The 18,037-nt window shown below is 41.9% G+C and overlaps 1 protein-coding gene across 2 annotated transcripts in view; it reads left to right on the forward strand.

Moving 5' to 3' along the window:
• The first annotated feature begins 798 nt into the window (after nucleotides 1–798).
• Nucleotides 799–18,037, forward strand: part of LOC117156728 (uncharacterized) — a 35,501-nt gene continuing 18,262 nt past the window's right edge. For both annotated transcript variants that reach the window (XR_013058212.1, XM_033334021.2), the window contains exons 1-2: nucleotides 799–1,221; nucleotides 4,978–5,243. Coding sequence is in view for 1 of the 2 variants with exons in the window: in XM_033334021.2 (XP_033189912.1) it covers nucleotides 1,217–1,221; nucleotides 4,978–5,243 (271 nt within the window). In the remaining variant the exon portion in view is untranslated. The remainder of the gene's footprint in view (nucleotides 1,222–4,977; nucleotides 5,244–18,037) is intronic.

Consider the following 18,037-nt stretch of genomic DNA (forward strand, 5'->3'; position numbering starts at 1 on the left):
ATACGCGAGTAGCTCTACACATCTTGATGTTTATGTCTATTTTCTTCGATTTATTTGATTGTTACGAGGAAAGCTAGAAAAGTATCTACGTAACATTATTTCCTGGGCTGTGGCGAAATTGAATACCAGGTACATATCGATCTACTCTGAATGTCGTATTCTCTAATAACCCATTGCTACAAATGGAACAAATCTCTGTTTCCTTCTCCTCGTTTCTATAGTTCTATTCGCGAAAGCTAATTCCTCGAACTCCGCTCGTAGAAAAATATGAACTCTCTTAAACATTCGTGCTCTCCTAACAACCCTATCGCCTCTAACCGCCGCCGAAAAGCATCCACTTCCCAAACCCCAATTCCCCGGCCTTACCACAAACTTCACCCCTACAAAAAAACATTTACTCCATAGTAGTCAAAATTTTTGTAGAAAAAGACGGGTGACCAGCGGTTTGGGAAAGAAATTTCGCGTGGCTGTTGCGAGGTCCTGGAAAGAAAGGCGAGAAACAAGGAGAACGCGACAGGGTGAGTCGCCGAGGTAAACGAGGAGAGAAAATTGAAGTCACGGAAGAGGAGTGCGAAGTGGCTAATGGAGGGGACGATGGATGAACGCAGGACGGTTCGTTATCGACGACCTCGAAGGTTTCGACCAATCGAAGGGCTCAGCGATACCACGATCATCCTTTTTGGACCGCCCATAGTCTCGTGCCATTGGTTACTGCGCTGTTTCCCGTTTAAACCTCGATGGTGGGGAAAGGCTGGCGCGCGGAGTTCGTGGATCGCCGGCAAGAGTCGAGACGTGCGTGCACATTCCCAAAACTATCGTCCGCGAAGGCAGATTGAACGTCGTGCACGTCGTGATCGTCCTCGTGCGTCGCTACCGAACGCGACGAGCCGCCTCTCGAACACGGTTCCCGTGTATTTTACGCGACCGACGCTTGCTCACACTTGTTTTGCTCGCGAAGGATGTCGTTGGACCGTGTCCAGTGTCGCGACGCGGATATCTGATCGGTAAACGGGAAGGAAAAGTGTTGAACCGTGTAGCATAGTGATATTGAGACTCGAGTGGATGGCCTGACATGACAGTGTAGTGACTTACTTTTGCTTGTTTGTTGTTGATATCCGTTGCTGATATATTTCCTTTGGAAACTAGACGAGACGAGAGTCTCAACCACGGCAGCAAAATTGAGCTGGACTTGCACCAACGGGCCGCCGGCCACTTTATGAGGTGAGTTTCCTCTTACAAAGTGATTATATCGTACGTCTGACGAGAGTGTAAGAATGATCGAAGCATCGTAAAGGGAGTTTATAAGTTCGTTTGAATTTGAATATCATGGTATATCGACAGTGATATCGGTTTCAGTCGGAATTGCGATTGAAGTGCAGATTGAAAACTTCGTTAGCTGTCTGCGAATAGAAGGAATTTATTGAATACGAAGATAAATGTATAGATGGTTTCTTCTATCGTAACGAATCAATCAGTTTTCAATAGCTACTTATTACCAACTGAAGTCCGTCCTCTGAATTCTTATCAAAGATTATTATCAAACCAGATTACAGAATTATTCTAATGTCGCAATTACAAAACGAATCTTCCATAGTCTTCGTTTAGATATAATTTCCATTGCGTTGACTCGGAACGTTTACTCATAGTAACATACATTGATGATCAATATTCGAACACGCAAATACAAGCTGTATCTCTTAACACGCGCGACAAGCTTGAAAAATATCTCCAGCGAAGTGAACGATAAAAACGAACCGAACAAACTGCGCCATGTAAACAATCTGTTTGTCAATAGAGTCACCTTTGCTTGCCACACATTCAAATATCCGACGGCTGTCGTGGCTCTCGATACGCTCGAAACTACTTTACCCTTCATTAGAATTCAAATCGACTTTTCCACGATAATTTTCACCCGTTTCTATTTCAAGTATCCGCGAGAGGCCACTTCATAAACGCACTTCCGTTTTTACGCGATGAAGACGGAGCCGGCCTCGAGGCAATAAATCGCCGCGTGCACACTATCGTTGTCCGTTGCCTAAACATTCAATTAGCACTTCCTAATCCCCCGTCGCAGCTTGTCAACAGCCATTACTTCCAGCATCTTCTCTCTCTTCGTTGAACCACCCCGGAGTACCCTTGGGGCCTCTCTACAGCAGCCACGCTGCTTCGTTTCACCCCCGTTTCTCGCCACACCCCCCTACCGCCGAACGTCTCTCTAACCAACGTATCTATTAATCCGGCCTGAATGACACTCGAGGGTGGCCCCGGACCCGAGGGTGATTCTAACCCTACAAAATCGTAACTACCGCCCCCGGGGTTAACTCCCTCAACCACTACAGGTTTTTTTTTTCTTAATGAATGCTCAAGGAGATCCGCGTAATTGTGTTAGTTCGAGAGGAGAGAACACGTTAAGGGAAAATGAGAGAGAGAGAAAGAGAGATTTTGATGCCGACTGTAAGAGGGTTTTGGTAAGGAAAGAGAGAAAAGGATAAGAGGGAGAACACACCCAGAACGAAGGGTGACATTTAGGGTAAAAAGACGGGAGGAGAGGCAACAACGCGGCGAGATTGGTTAATGGCTTTGATACGAGAAAAGGATAAGATTAATTTGCTTATGAATCAAAGAGCAAACGAATAAGCAATTACCGGGACCGTGAGGAGTGGCTGCACGAGTGCCCTCGCTTGCTTCTTCTGCGTGTCGCTGGCGCACAATTAAAATCCACGAATACCATTGGAATCCGTGTACGTAGGGCTTCATGCGCGCATGTGTTTGTCTTTGGTGCGGTTGGTTCTACTTCCTCAAGTTGTTATACCTGTAACGAGTGTAAATTCTATTGTGTTTAGGTAATTGTATTAGCTAGCAGTTTTTCGGTTTGACCAATCATACACTCGTACAATATGATAGAATAACGAAGAATATAGAAAGTTATTACGAATAGAAGGGAATATCCAGTGGAATGATCGACGATACTTGTGATTACTTTTAATAACTTTGATTTGATATGGATTATTATTGAGATGTTCATTAATTAAGATGCTTCCTGCGTGGAAACCTATTGGTCTGTGGTATATTTTCTAGTCGAATAAGTAGTTCAATCATTATGAAATTTGTTTTGTACATATAAAAGGTACAGAATTCTTTTATGGCAATTATAATTATCAGATCAATTGTAACTAATATTAAAATCTAGTACTAAAACTTCCATCGCAATTTATTCAGTTCATCGTAACTTTATCTTACAGCACCTTCTTCCAAGAAGCTCCTCGGTATACATATAATTTCTATTGTTTCTTAAACCTTTTATGCGAAGGAACATTGTTTTTCTTTTGCATACTGTTCCTTTTTGGAATTTTTGTTTTGCGACCGGTTGTGAAAGGTGGATGTTTGTGAGTTTGGTCAAGTAACTTGTTGCGTCGGGATGAATGAAACGATGATTGATGTAACGAGTCTGTCAATTTGGAAGGTTATTCAGCACTTTCTTAATGAGTTTAATCTCCTTCTGACAGGCTGCGACGTTAGGATTCGCGGCTCCTTAGTGTCGGTAAAAAGAAAATTGTCAGTGAGTCATTTGAAAGATTGTTTGCTACTCTCGTGGCGATACTAATTTCGCTGATAGCTCGTACAATTCGAAATTTATGTCCAACGACGCAAAAAAAAAAAAGAGAAAAAAGGAAGAATGAGTACAGGGTAGTAAATTGCATCAGAGAAGACTGATATGTTCATCGTTCAAAATTACATTACACGTCGTGTGTTATTCAAATAATTTTACAAACTTCGTAACGTTAGAAAGTTGCACTCAGATTTAATTTAACGCGCAAAAAGGCAGTATTTATGCTTTCTTCGTTACCGTTTTAAAACTACCTCACGTTTTTGATCATTTCTTCAAAACGAGTTTTGAGTAATCTCTCGTTACAAACTACATGAAACGTATTCAAAAGAAATCCTCAAATTTATCCGAACAGCAAAAAGGTTCTCGGTTCTTTTAAACCACGTCCCACTTCAAACCCTTTTATTCATTTCAAAAATACCACCAATTTATTTCAAATTTCAACCGAGTTTATCGCAAACTTTGTAACATTCAAAAGAAACACTCAAATTGCCGTTATTCTATAACATCAAATGTTTTAAAGAAACACTTTCACCCATCAACTCTCAAACCTCTCTAATTTATACATTCTATTCTATTCTAATCTGTTTATACGTTAATAAACATCGCTAAATTCTAACCACTTCGACCCAGACATCAGCAATTTTCTTCTCAAACCAAATTTCATCTGACTTTATAAATAACTCATAAACGCCACAACATTCAAATCACTGATATTTACTAACGTTAAGCACTCATACATCCAGGACAACAGCTTCTCCCATTAACCCTTTTCAAAATCTCATCGACTTTCTTCAAACTTCAATTAATCTGCAATTTTATCGTAAATTCCACGACGTCTAGCAAATTTCCTAAACTCATTCGAACGTCCAGAGAAACAACTTCAGCCGACAAATCTTCCAAACTGCTCCTCATCGCTCATCACTTGAAACCTTCCTGTAACACTACAAATTTACTCTTGAATCCAGATATTTAGAAACTCTATCACTCTCCATAAACCGTCCTTATCAAACGAACCATCTCTAGGAACCATCTTCCCACCAAAGATGTGTCCTAAACAACTCAGTGAGAGACTCTAAATGACCGAAATAACGTCGCGCAGATCGTAAATCACCGAGAGTAGCCAAGGTTCGTCTCCGACGGTGCACGTCCGGGTCCTTTCTAGACAATAGACACGCAGTGTCACGCACTTGTATGTTTGTGCGCGTGTGTGTGTTTGTGTGTATACATGGAGACAGATACGTGGAGGAGTTCCTGGAGGTCTGGTCGGTCAGTCGGACTGTTGGTCGTCGTGGCTGTTTTCGCGTGGGCGTGTCCCCCTATTAACGTGGTCGCTGGGCTTACTAATTGGTGGCTGCGTTTAATTACAGAGCCGGCGGCAACATGTGCGACGGCTCGTTCACCGAGACCCTGCGCGGTATGCAGGGCATGTCGGGTACGTCGCCACCCGGTGGAGCGGGGGTCGGCCCCATGGGGGTTGGCCTCGGCAGCCCTCTTGGGCCGACCGCGAAGAAGGCGCAGGTGGAACACATTAAGAGGCCGATGAACGCATTCATGGTATGGTCACGATTACAACGACGGAAGATCGCGCAGGAGAACCCGAAGATGCACAACTCTGAGATATCCAAGAGGCTCGGTGAGTGTAGAAATTTTGTATTCTAATTTTTTCTACGAGTCGTTACGTTGTAAGACTTCCGTTCGTGACTGTAAGGACACCTGCTAATTTTATAAGAAATTTAGTATTTTTGATTTGAATTATGTAAGCAATGGTTAATTAATTGGAATTATGTATTCGTTTCGAGTTGAAGAATATTTACTTTGAAAGATTTCGGAGAAGAAATGGATGATTTACGAATTAGAAAATTCAGTGAAGTCTGCGAAAGTTTTCGTCTGATTTGTGGAACCGTTTATAGAACACACGACGGGATCAAACAAAGTTCTATTAGACTGCAAATATAGCTTTCTTATCAAATATACGAAAACTTTTGCGGATAATCGAGGAAAATATTCCTGCGATCTGGAATAATTCGAGCAAATAAATTCGTGTCGACGTAAGCATATATCATGATTTTCATTATGCGAAAACCAACTGCTATATATATACGAACCCCTTACCTCCGTCTCGCGAATGCAATTAGTGAAACTGAAGGTGCCGCTGTGTAAAAAGACATTAAAAAACTACCACCTCTTTTACTCCAAACAAAAAAGAAGAAAAACTTCGAAAAAGAAGTTGAGTAAAAATCAGACAACCAAACAACTGTCTATCACTGCAACATACTCGCATTCTAAAGTCTAAACGATCTAACTATATTGTAATTTCTCCAGTACATATACACACATATATATATATATTTACAGTTTTCACCGAACACAAGGCCGCGAGAACGACATCTTCAGCATTCGTTCCTTTGAAAATCGGTTGATCGCGGTCGGTTCGGCGGAGTCTCGACACACGCTCGAATTATTCGTTGCTGACGGTACAGAGAGAAAACGCGAGAGAGGGACAGAGAAGGATAAGCAGAGGATGGGGGGCGGCGAAGCCGTGAGGGAAAAGAAAAGGAGATAAAGACGAACGGGGACGAAGGTATTCCGGTTGGTATTTCCGTTAAATACCCGGGAATCGACAAAGCCTGTTCCCGCAGCTACCCCTCGAAGCTTCTTTATCCGTCATTTTCTTCCTCGCCTTGGATCTTCTACCCCCGGTTTCTCTCCGGCGTTCCCCCGGCGACGACGAATAAGGGAAGTGCCTGCTCCTCGGCAAAAATGATGCGCGCACGCTCGAACCACCTCCCTCTGCCGCGGGATTCCACCCTCTCCGTTTTCTCTACCTCTCTCTTTATCCTCTTCCTCGACCATTTCGAGTCTCCTCTCTCTTTTTCTCCTTCCATCCCTCACTCCCACCCCCCTTTTCTCTTCTCCAGCTTACACCCTTTGTCGAAGCGACACTTTTTCGTCGCTCTTTTACCGCCATATCCCTGGCACCGCGCGCATTTCTACTTGATATACAACTCTCTGCTACCCCGTACTCACCGCCCCTCCACCCTCCAGTTCCTCGTAGCTGGCTTGTCGGAGCATTTGCAAATTTCATCCTACAACCACCCTCTTGTACCCTTCCACCTCCGTTTCCACGACCCCGCGTCTCCTTCTTCGGCCCGGCTTGTCCTCTTTCCACTGTACCATTCACTTTTCCTCCTTCTTCTCTTCGTATGCCGTACTAGAAGTCGACAAAAGATTCGAGGAACCGATGTACTCGGTGGAGGGAAAGGCTGTGGTTCGGTCGCTGGAATCTCGCGTGGAATGTTGCCGTGATCCACTTTCCTCCTCCAGCTTTCTCGCGGTTTCCGGGGAAAATGTTAACTCGCGAGCTGACTTGCTGACGCCTCAGGGGTGCAGCGATTTCGACGGTTCATGACGCGAATGTATGTCGCGGATGAGTGGAATTTCGATCGTGCTACGAAGGAGATTGTTCCCCAGCTAAATTTTTCACTACTTTTGGGAAGATTCGGCTGTTTTTAAATTTATCTACCGTCGAGGTTAAGCGCACTTCTCGCTGTTCGATGGTCAGAAATTTGGAACCTGTTTTTACAATTTTATCTAAGTATACTTTTAATTCTGTAGACAGATTTGAGAAACGGAGAAGACATTAATTCTTTCCGCTCGTAAATTTCATAGTGTGTTCTACGATATTCTCTTAAGGTTCCTTATACGCAGGTAGGTTTAATCGAATCATTTACTAATTAATAATGTAGCGTTTGTCCAAGTTTTGAATTTATTAAATTATTAAAATTCTCTACTATAATAAAAGTAGTGTAATTTGTACTTAAATTGTTTATTTATTGCGTGACAAGCAAATCTTTCCATTTACAAAACATTCTATTCTACGCCGCAATTGAGTAAATCGATTGGTGTAATACAAAGCGAAAAATAAGGGATGCAACGAGGAGACGCGCGAAGTGGTCAGTTATTTACTCGTTGCCATAAGCGCGTTCGAACGCGAAAGCTGTGCCGCAGTTGACCAACCGTTTAGGTGGCTGCGGCTTGCAACGGAGTGCAAACTTTTTAGTTGCCCAACTAACTAGTTGAATGCACACGCGGTTTCACACACACACATACATACACACACACGCGCGCTCTCTCTCTCTCTCTCTCTTTCCCTCTATTCTCGAACCAACTGAACAGTTAACCAACTAAAAGTTGATGGTGTTTGCCAAGCCTGAGCAAACGCGCGCGCTCGTCCAACGCCTGGAAATAGCTTCTAAATGGAAATTTCGATTCGAGATAAAAATCAACTTTCTTGCTCAGCATCAAGATTCGATATGGGATTTTATCGTCGCATTAGATTATCGTCGATTTTCTTGTGGATTATAAAATAAGAGTCTTATTACTTGCAACCATTGCTACAAATATAAGTTGGGAAAGATTAAATTTGTTTGAAAGACGTTTTTGAAAGTTTGTGCATACCGATAGAGACAGCTCTTTGTACATGTAAGAGACAGCTATATGTAAACGTTGAAACTCAGGATGATGAAACTTATGAATACAAATATGAATTTATGTATAAAGATGCAGAACACCTGTGTGTTAGAACAGCAATAATACCATTTAATAGTATACGATACACTTCCCTCTAGATCATTGTTAGTAAATATCTTTTGAATCTAATAATATTTAATAACTATAATGATTCGTAAATGGTAAACCAAGTAGGAATTTAACATTAGAACTGCCGATAGTTAACACGAAGTTATTTCTACTAAAATCAGTTAAAATGACTGGTCTTTAAAAAATACGCAATAATAGAATATTTTTATATTTATTAATTTGTTACTTTCTTACAGAAGGAGTTCCATGTTATGTAGTACATTTTTATTAACGATGATCCGTAAAATGATCCCTAAACGAGGGTCGACACATTTATAAAATTGTAGAACCAGCCATTTTCATTGGTGTGGTATTTCTAGTGTTAGCATCTTGCGATCTAGCGATCGATCCGGAGTTTTCCTGATAACTGATATCATCATATTGAATGATACGCAGAAAAATTTGAAAAACGTGTGGGAAGTTGCACAAAACGTGGAAACTGGTTAATTGGGCCCTTTTACACTTTGACAAGTACCAATCATTTTGACTGGTATTGGTATAAGTAGCTTTGATACAAAATTATTTTCAATTTGAATACATAAAAAACAAAATAAAATTTATTGTATTCTTTTAGTTATCGTTGCGAAAAAAATATAACATAAAGTAGGAATTTTAAAATAAAGTTGTAAAACCAGTCAATGTGACTGGTGTGGTAGTTTTAGCGTTAAAAACGCAACATTTTGTTGCAAAACGCAAACATTTACGCAAAAACGCAGAAAATTTATAACATCGAAACATCGATCAATTCCATTTAATATCTTATCATATTGCAATATGCTTCAGCAAACAAAAAGCTAGAAAATGACAACTTCTCGCAATTTATCGTAATAATATCGTCACAGTTATTATTCGATTTCAATGAGAAGAGAGCCAAAACAAAGCAAGATTTAAAACACCAAATAATCATCCCATAAACGCAGCTTCAAACTATCAACACTCCCCAAGCGGACGGATTTAATCAAATCCTAGGACTCGCGACGAAACGCCATCCGCATCTCCGTGAAGAACCAATGAAACGCGACGTTCGTGATTAACGTAACGAACAAGCTGTCGCGTTTTCTCATGCTCGCGCGAAACGTTTCGCGCGATGTACACGCAATTACGATCACATCTGCGCGGCGTGTAGACGTTCGATGAAACGTCATCGACAGGCAACGTCGGTTTTACGACGTCGATTAGCGGATAAACGTCCGCGTTTATCTTCCAGCCGTTCAACCGGACACGTACTCGCGATTCTCCAGCGAAAACTATGGCGGAAGTGAGATTGAGCCCTGTATCGAACACGTGAATCCAACTAGGAGAAGCTAATCTGGTTATTGCACGTTCCTGTAACCCGCTGTTCCTCCACCAAAACTTTTCCATCCTTTCTCTGTCTGTTTGGACCATGTCCTTTTTCTATTCCATGGAAGATTCTACTTTGGTTCGAGTAAGTTAGAAAGGGATAGCGTGGAAGGGGTTGGTTCTTCGATCGTATTTCCTGAGAGGCGAGTTAGGGTGGATGTTAATTGAATGAGAATCGATTAGACCCAATGGGGATGGCGATGGGAAGTTTCTTAAGGGTTTCGTACTCTGATTAGGGAGGGGGTGTGTGGTGTCAAGGAAATTGAAATGGATATTTTGTATCGATTAAATGAACTAATAAATTTTTTTTGTTTTTTTTTTAAATTTAGACCATCAAGAAGCAGTGGCAATGAAACGTTTCTCAAAGACTTGGTGTTCTAATGTGGCATTGAGAAGATTAAAATGAATATTTTATCTTGGGATATTGAACTTCAAGATCTTTTTATTGTCACGCAAATTATATCGACAGGGGATGACGATTCCTCGAGTGTTTCGAGTTTTATTTAGTGACGGAGAATATTGAGAAAATTAAAGTGGATATTGCTTATTCGATTTTAAGATCTTTCAATTCTTACGTAAATTCTTCAGAAAGAAAAGTACAAAACAATCATCATGTAAATTCTATTACACAAATTCCATGAAACTGTCTACAGTATCGTATCCTGAACGAGTAAAGTAATTCACTGGACGCGATCGTCCCATTCGTAGCAGACTCAATTACTCAGAGGTGATCACCGAGCGAGTCTCCACTCGTGCCTGCATCGATCGTCGTAATTCCCCTTCTCGTCTCCTCCGGCTGTTCCTCTTCTCTTCCTCTCTAAAATACCCCGGTCCGTATTGTCGTTGCATAAAAACGTGACGAGAACGCGCCACGCAACTCGCACAATACGCGAAACGCATTTTCACGTGCTGGTGTACGTCGAAAACGAAAACGAAGAACTTGGAGGAACGAGATGGTGGGCGAGAGGAAGGTTGGACACAAGGGGAGGGGGCGAGAAGGAAAGTTGACAAAGAGGTGGTGGATGTAGGTACGTGCAAACACGAAAACAGGGAGATTGTGAAACACATGGTCGGTGAAGATAGAAAGAGAGGGCGAGGAAAGGGGTTGGGAAGAGGAGACTTGAGAAGGCAGGAGCAAAGCTTTCATCGTAATGAAGTATTTCTGCCGGTTCCCGTAGCCTCTATTTTTCTCTTTTGCTATCTACCTAGCTCTCTTATTCTTTTCTCTCTCTCTTTCTCTCTCTCTCTTCCTCGTTTCTCTTCGTCCTTCGAGTTCTTTGACGTGCGTTAAAGAAACGACTTGGTTTTGCGCACTCATCGACGTTGAAGCGAGCCAAGCAGAAGAGAGGGACAGTCAGAGAGGAGGAATATTCATCCTCTCCCGCGCTTGGCGAAGGACAACCCTATTTAACCCTTGAAGGCCGTGGAACGAGCGTTTTCTACGCTTCCCTCCGGCGAGCGCCGATCCCTTACCCTTCGCCGCCGAGGAATCCACTGACGAGCTCAAATTGCTTCGGCATTTTGCGGCTTATCTGGTTAAACGAGGAAAATGGGGGCTTCTTTACTTTGTTTCATATTTTCTTTTTTTTTTTTTTCGTTTTATCTTCGCAATGTGGATGGAAATTGGAGAAAAATTGAGGTTTCCTTTGGGGGATGAAATCAACGCGCGATAATGAACAGAGTTTGAGAAGAAATTGAGAATCTTTTAATGTTTCTGTCATAAGGTTTTCACAAATAGCTCTGTAATAGCTCTATTCGTGTATCTTTGAATCTATTCTAATTCCCTTTTGGAGATGTTCGATATTATTTCGATAATGCTCACTTAACACCGTATTAACGTTTACTTCGGCTGCCAGAAGAAATCATGAAACAAGGGGTTAAATTCTACTCTGCGTCAACTATTCTGTTACGTAATTCCTACTCGTTTTGACTATGAACAATACAACAGACATACAACACGAACTTCCTGTACCTACCTACAATTCTCTCTTACATGAAAATTTACAAGACCTTCGAGAGAGATACGCGTGTATAACGAAAGGGCCACGAAAACTCTATTTCTCAAAGGCGAGGCACCGTAATCCCCAGGAAAGTGGACGTAATCGTGTCTAGGACATACACAGAGATAGAGAGAAAGCTTGTACAGGATTCGCGAAGAAAACAATTCGCGGAGGACCCCGACACTGCGATCCTATAGAATCGTGAGAACAATGCCGCCCTTGCGACAAAGGAGGGAGCACAAAACGCCTGCACACAGGTACACGCGCCGCTACTCTCCCGTTCTTTCCTCCCTCTATCTAGCCCTCCGTCTCCGCGTGATTAAAAATGATCGTCCCCAAGCAAGCTTAAAGCTCTCGAGGCTGAAAGCTCGACTTCTACTCTCTCTCTCTCTCTCTCTCTGTCGCTACTCGAACCGAATATACGCATCTCCGCGAATGATTTCGCGTCGATCTTCCGCGTCCAACAAGGATCTTCCTCTTAGCAGTGAGAAATTTTGTGGACGAGTTGTACGTCCATGTGAAATGCAGGTAATGGCAGATTTGATAGGTAATTTGTAGACTTGATGGAAATTTGTTTGAAATTCGATGAAAATTTGATTTTACGAAGACTAGGAATCTGCTTGCAGTAAAAAAAGGAATAACTAAAGATAAATAAAGATATTAAAGGAAAAGGGAAAGTGCAGAATCTCAAAGGAGGAATTTGAACGTTAAGGAACTATTTCTAGCGATACCAGAGGAAAGAATTGTACTGATAAAGGAAAGAGGCGTGTAAACGGACCAGACCAGAAGTTACAACGTAAAATAAAATACAAGAATATCAAAGAAGGAATAGAAACGCTAAACGGGGCTAATACAGTGAAACTTAAGAAAGTTGTATGCATGATCAGCGGGAATAATGAAAAGAGACACGCCATAAAAGAAAAACCGACGGAAGAGTGAAATTTCCACAAGAATGTTCTAAGAACATATGCTATTACTACGTCGATCTTTGAAAATTTCCAATGTAAAACCATGTCAAGATAGATGCGATAATATACATACATTATTATATACACGAATTATACACGAGTATTAGTCAAGTAAATTCTACAGTAAAAAAAAAAAAATAATATCGTAATTCACCTAATAAAAGGATTTTTCATAAAGTTGCACTGCCGAGGAAAATAATGTGATTACGCCACTCGCACCATGAAAAAGCCAGTGATCAATTAAATCTCGTTACACCTGGAATTTCCCTTTCAAATAAGAAATCACACCACCTGGCACAGCTATAATCTGAATTTTTCCCTCGTAAAATACGCAACGTTTGCTTCGCACAATACCGTTCGCGCGTCACACGTCTAGAGTCGCATATTTGCCAACGGAAGACGGGCAATTTGTTGGAATTAGATTCTTTGTACGACGAAAAAGAAGCGCCTTGTTGCACGGATAATAACGCGGCCTATTAATCTACAATGTGTACGGCTCATTAATACGTCCAGTAGTCTTCCACGTCGAATAATAGATCGTTAAGGTCGATAAACAGACCATTGTTTCTCGTTGACGACCACGTGGACCTATCATCGAGATAACGTTGCTCCAGGCGTTAATTTATACGGTGCAACATTTCTGACGTGGATCACGCATAAATTACTTTGACTTCGAAACAGGGAGAGCAGAAGATGATCGTTGAAATAAAGAACAAGGTTGCAAAATACAAATAACCTTTTTTATATTTGTTTTGTTTTTTTTCTTTTTTATTTGTATAATTGGTCGATTTTACAGCTGTATTGGATATCATTAACACGTTAATTGTCAACAGACGTCAATGGAGGCCGATATTGCTGGAATTAATTAAGGTGTTTAAATTAGAGAAAGAACCATTATTCGTCAAATTTATGTTGACATACTTTTATTGCAGTTATGATGTAAAGTATTGAATTAACCATAAAGCGTTTAAACAATGTTAACAAGATTTTTTTTGCATTATATTTGCAGTCGCCCACAAAAGTTTTTGTACACTGCGTGAAAAGATTATTTTTCTTCAGGTAAGACGTTGCAAGATTTCACTGAAGATATACAAATTTTTCGAAATGTCGTTTCGATTGTAAGAAACGTTCAGTTCCAGAAAATTACCGCACGTTCGTGTCTCGATATTTTTTATCGTGAAATAAGTTTGTTTCTCCTAGGCGCGACGTCGCGTCTCCGCGCAGACAGGAAATGCAGGAAACGTTTTCCAATTTCCACGTTTCATCGTCGGGAACAGGCTCCTACGTAGAATGGGTCTGTGGATCGATCGACAATGCAGCAACTGCTCTGCCAACGAGCTTTGCACCCCCTGTTTTTTTCACTCGTTGGAGGAACTACTCGTAAGAAATATTCTTTTAAGAGGTCACTGTCTTTTGCGAAAAGATTCGCGACATTTAGATCGGGAACGAAAGAACCGTGTTCCTCTGTGTAGAATTTTCTCTTTCGAAAAGTTTTTTCTTCCTTGGCACGTGTGTTCCTTGAAAGACGCGTATGAATAAAATTCTCTTGCAGAAATTTGACCAAAGAAATTAGTCTTTCAAACATAGAATTTCTTCGTTTGGTGCCCTCTAAGGAATTACGCCTCCCTTGAAGCTTTTTCACATAAAAATTCACGTTTCGTGCAAAAGTTTCTTCAATTACTTACGTTTGTCAAATTGGAACAAAATGTAAATTACTATCTACATTTTGCCCTGCCACACGGAACTAACGGAGCGACGTCACGACACGAAATCTCCGTAAGAAACTTCTAAATAATCACACAATACGTTATTTCAAACGTTGAAACATTCACAATGCCTATTCTACATTTTCCATTTACAATTCACAAGAAATGCAAACATTCGCCAGGATAAAACACGATAATAAAACAATTCTAACAATACCGCTACCATTACAACGGATAAGTTCTAGAATATCGTAACCCAGCCAAGAAACGAGCAAGAAGAACGAAGCTGCCTTTTAACGGAGTAATTAATTAACTAAAAAACCGCTGTTCTCCGACCGATTCACCAACGAACACGGAAAGGCCAAACAGTATTCGCGCTCGCGCACACAGCACCCTCTGTTCATTGCACAACGAAGACTCGCGAGAGAACAAGGGGAGAGGAACAAAAAGAAGAAAGGAGAGAGAGAGAGAGAAAAAAAAGAGTACAGAAAAGGGAGAATCAGGAAAAGAATCGGTGGAAAGAAGACACTGAACGAAAGTGGAGGAGAGAGAAAGCGTGGTAGTAGCAGCGGTAGTAGCCTAGTTTTGCCCGTGACAATGAAGATGAGCAAAAGAAGAATGAAAGAAGGGTGAGGGAGTGAAAAAAGGAAGAAAAGAAAGAGAGAGAAAGAATGAAGAAGAGAAGGAAGCGGAGAAGCTGTGCCTTGGTAGCTCTCGCTGGACTAATAGCAGCTGCCTTCAGAAATAGCAATGCCGAGGCAATAGCGCGACGTTGGTGTGGTAAAAGCCGCTCTAGCAATGGCTCCCCGTCGCCATGGATGTCCTCCCCTCGCCCTCCTACGTTCGAGTTCCTCTTCCCTTGGCTTCCACGTCTCTCTTCTTCGACCCCGTCCATTAATTAACAGGCTTTGTACTTTTAAACGATGTTAAATAAACGGTATTGTTCACCAGCGAAAGGACTGAAAAGCAGGCGCCATTGTGCTTTAAACCCGGTCTTCATCGTCGTCGGCGTCGTCGTCGACGACGACGAGAAGGACGAGAACCAGTAGTCGGTGTTCTCTGGTTCGCCGTGGCCCTCTCCGAAAGCACGGAAAGAGGTGGAAGGAGTGGTGGCCGAGAATACCTACCTACTAATACCAACGGGTGCCGGGAACCCTTTGTTCTAAACAAATACGCCGGCCCACCCCCAAGCACAGTCCGTTCGCCACCCCTGTCCTACCCTTCCACCTTGTTCGTCCGTGCCACCTGCCTTTCAGACCGGGCAAACGTGTATCGATTGGTATGGGCTATAATGTAAATAGCGTCGCTGGAAGAAACCATTCTTTTCTGATGGTGCACTTGTCATTGGACGTATTTAAACATCGGTCGGATATGATTGGAAGATTCTTCTTTTTCCTTTAAGATTTCGAGGAAGATTAGGGGTCGTGGTTGGCTTTTTGTTTCGAGTATCGTTAGTGGCTGCTAATTTTTACTGTGTAACGAAATATATGCTATTTATTTCTAAATTACGTCACACTGGGATCTTCTAGGTTTGACGTATTTTTAAAAAAAGAACGCACAGAAAAATCCGCAAGAATCGACTAAAATACCTATAGATAGGTGGGGTAAGGTTATACGATTCAAATGTTCGAAAGAAAGTATTCAACAATCCTGAAAGAGGTACATCGAAATCGTGTAGCATCCTTACGAGCAATATTTCAATAAGCTGGAAACAGAGAGCCAAACAGCGGTCCATTGAACTATTATTTCGAAACACTATATTTCCTTTCCCGTTCCCTGAACGCATTCTGGGAACGGGCTATGGAACAAGGATTAAGAATGGCTCGACACCAGTCGAGCTCGGCTCGAATGCGTTATCAGCGCTGCACATTGTGCCGGAAGACAAAAATCTCGTATTCCCCGTTCCGTTTCTCTCTTTCTCGCAACTGTTCCTCGAAGGTTCATTGTGAACCACCACGTGTCTGTATTGTTTAGCCTGCTCTCACTCTCTTTTGCTCTGTCTATCTTTCTTCTATCGTGTGCTCCGCTATACAACAAGCAACTCTTTCCATTGTCGTTGCCTGCTGTCAGCAACAATAACGAGGAGAGTAAAAGATCCATCGGGCAACGCGAATCCCATCCTCTCTTCGCTACCGTATCTGCTCCGGTGCGTCTCGAATTTCCGCCAGTGTATCTCGTCTCTGTATCGAGAACTTTCATCCCCCTTGAGCGATTCGTTGTATGCCCGGCCGGAACGTGCTCGTTCTTGATATTGCTGTCGGAACTCACCGAGCCTCTCTCCTTGGCCCCGTTTCTTCTCTGCCTTCTTCTTCTACTTTCAGATTTACGTTTTTCATACCGTTGTCTTTCGTCGATTACATGTCGTTTGAATGCTTCGAGAAAGGAGCAGGTGATTTGGAAGATATCGTTCTTTCCTTGGATCATGTACGCTAGGAATGATTTAGGACAAGAATATCTAGGTTGTGATAAAATTTACTACATATCGTGGAGTTCTGGAAGTTTGGTATTTAGAAATAACTCTAATCTTCAGAATCTTTTACCCAATTTCATAACAGAGACTCGATATGGGATTAATTGGAGTACAATAATCTTACTGAATTAGCGTTTCATTTTCATTGCTGCAGCTTATTATAGAAAGTTGCAGTTTGAATCTAAGAAGCGAAACTTAAATTGAGTATTCTTTATTCGTTTATCCATCGCTCATTACGTAAAATAAATGCCAAATGCCTATGTTAGTGATTATCAGATTAGGCCAAATACTTTCATTCGCACATCTGTCATCTTACTCTATATCCTACGATTTCAACGTTACAAACCATCAATTTCTACTATGATTTCATTAAAATGGTAATAATGATTACCTAATCGCGTTAAAATCTAAGCCAATTCTAGAAATCAAATCACTTCAAACGAAATGAAACATCGCTCGATCTTCGTGCAACCTAACAACATCGTAGAAGATCGACGTGCGAAGACGGCAACCGTCTCAACTTCGGCGGCCATTATCGTCACGATACTGGCAGCCTTTGTTTCGCGGGTAGAACCGCGGAGTGCAAACCTCGCGCGACGCCGTGCGTCGTTTTCTCGTTTGAGCATTTTACCTTCGTTTGCCAGAACGTCGCGCCGCGCCACGCCGGGGCTTCGCGCTTTGTCTACACAGCAGCAGCCAGCACCCCGACAACAAGTGGTAATTAATTCTCGGCGAAACAATCGGCTCGCTACCGCCGAAGGAACAACCAAAGCGCCAAACAGAGGGCGACAGGACGGAGATGGCGGCTGCTGGAATCGTTTCACCGCGAAAACATCGGTTGTTTCGGGCAAACGACTGCCTGTTCTTTGCCATCGTTCTCCCCGCGAGCACGTAAAACAGTCCAAACGCGAAAATCACCCGTTTCAAACGCGCCAACGCCGTTGTTTCACGCCCCCGACAGTGTCGAGTACTTTTGATCGAAACGACAAGCGAATGGGAACAGGAAATGGCGTAGAGTCGAGTTTTTACGGAACGAAAGTGAATTTTACCGTTTAGTTAGAATATATTTTAATTGTTTATGTCGAGTAAACCAGGGTTTAATAATATGACGAGAGATTTGGCACGAACGACTTGCGAAATAATTATTTCTTCATCACTATGATCTTTGGTATTTCCAACGTTGGATACGAAAATACGTACCTTTCGTACTCTTTAAAATTGTGCTGTTCATAAGAGAACAGAAAATTTGAAATTTGTACAGTATTATATTTGAAGATTTGTCACTGTGTTTGTTAAGCTCCGCT

Source organism: Bombus vancouverensis, chromosome 4, assembly GCF_051014615.1.
Source record: "Bombus vancouverensis nearcticus chromosome 4, iyBomVanc1_principal, whole genome shotgun sequence".
Lineage (NCBI taxonomy): Eukaryota > Metazoa > Arthropoda > Insecta > Hymenoptera > Apidae > Bombus > Bombus vancouverensis.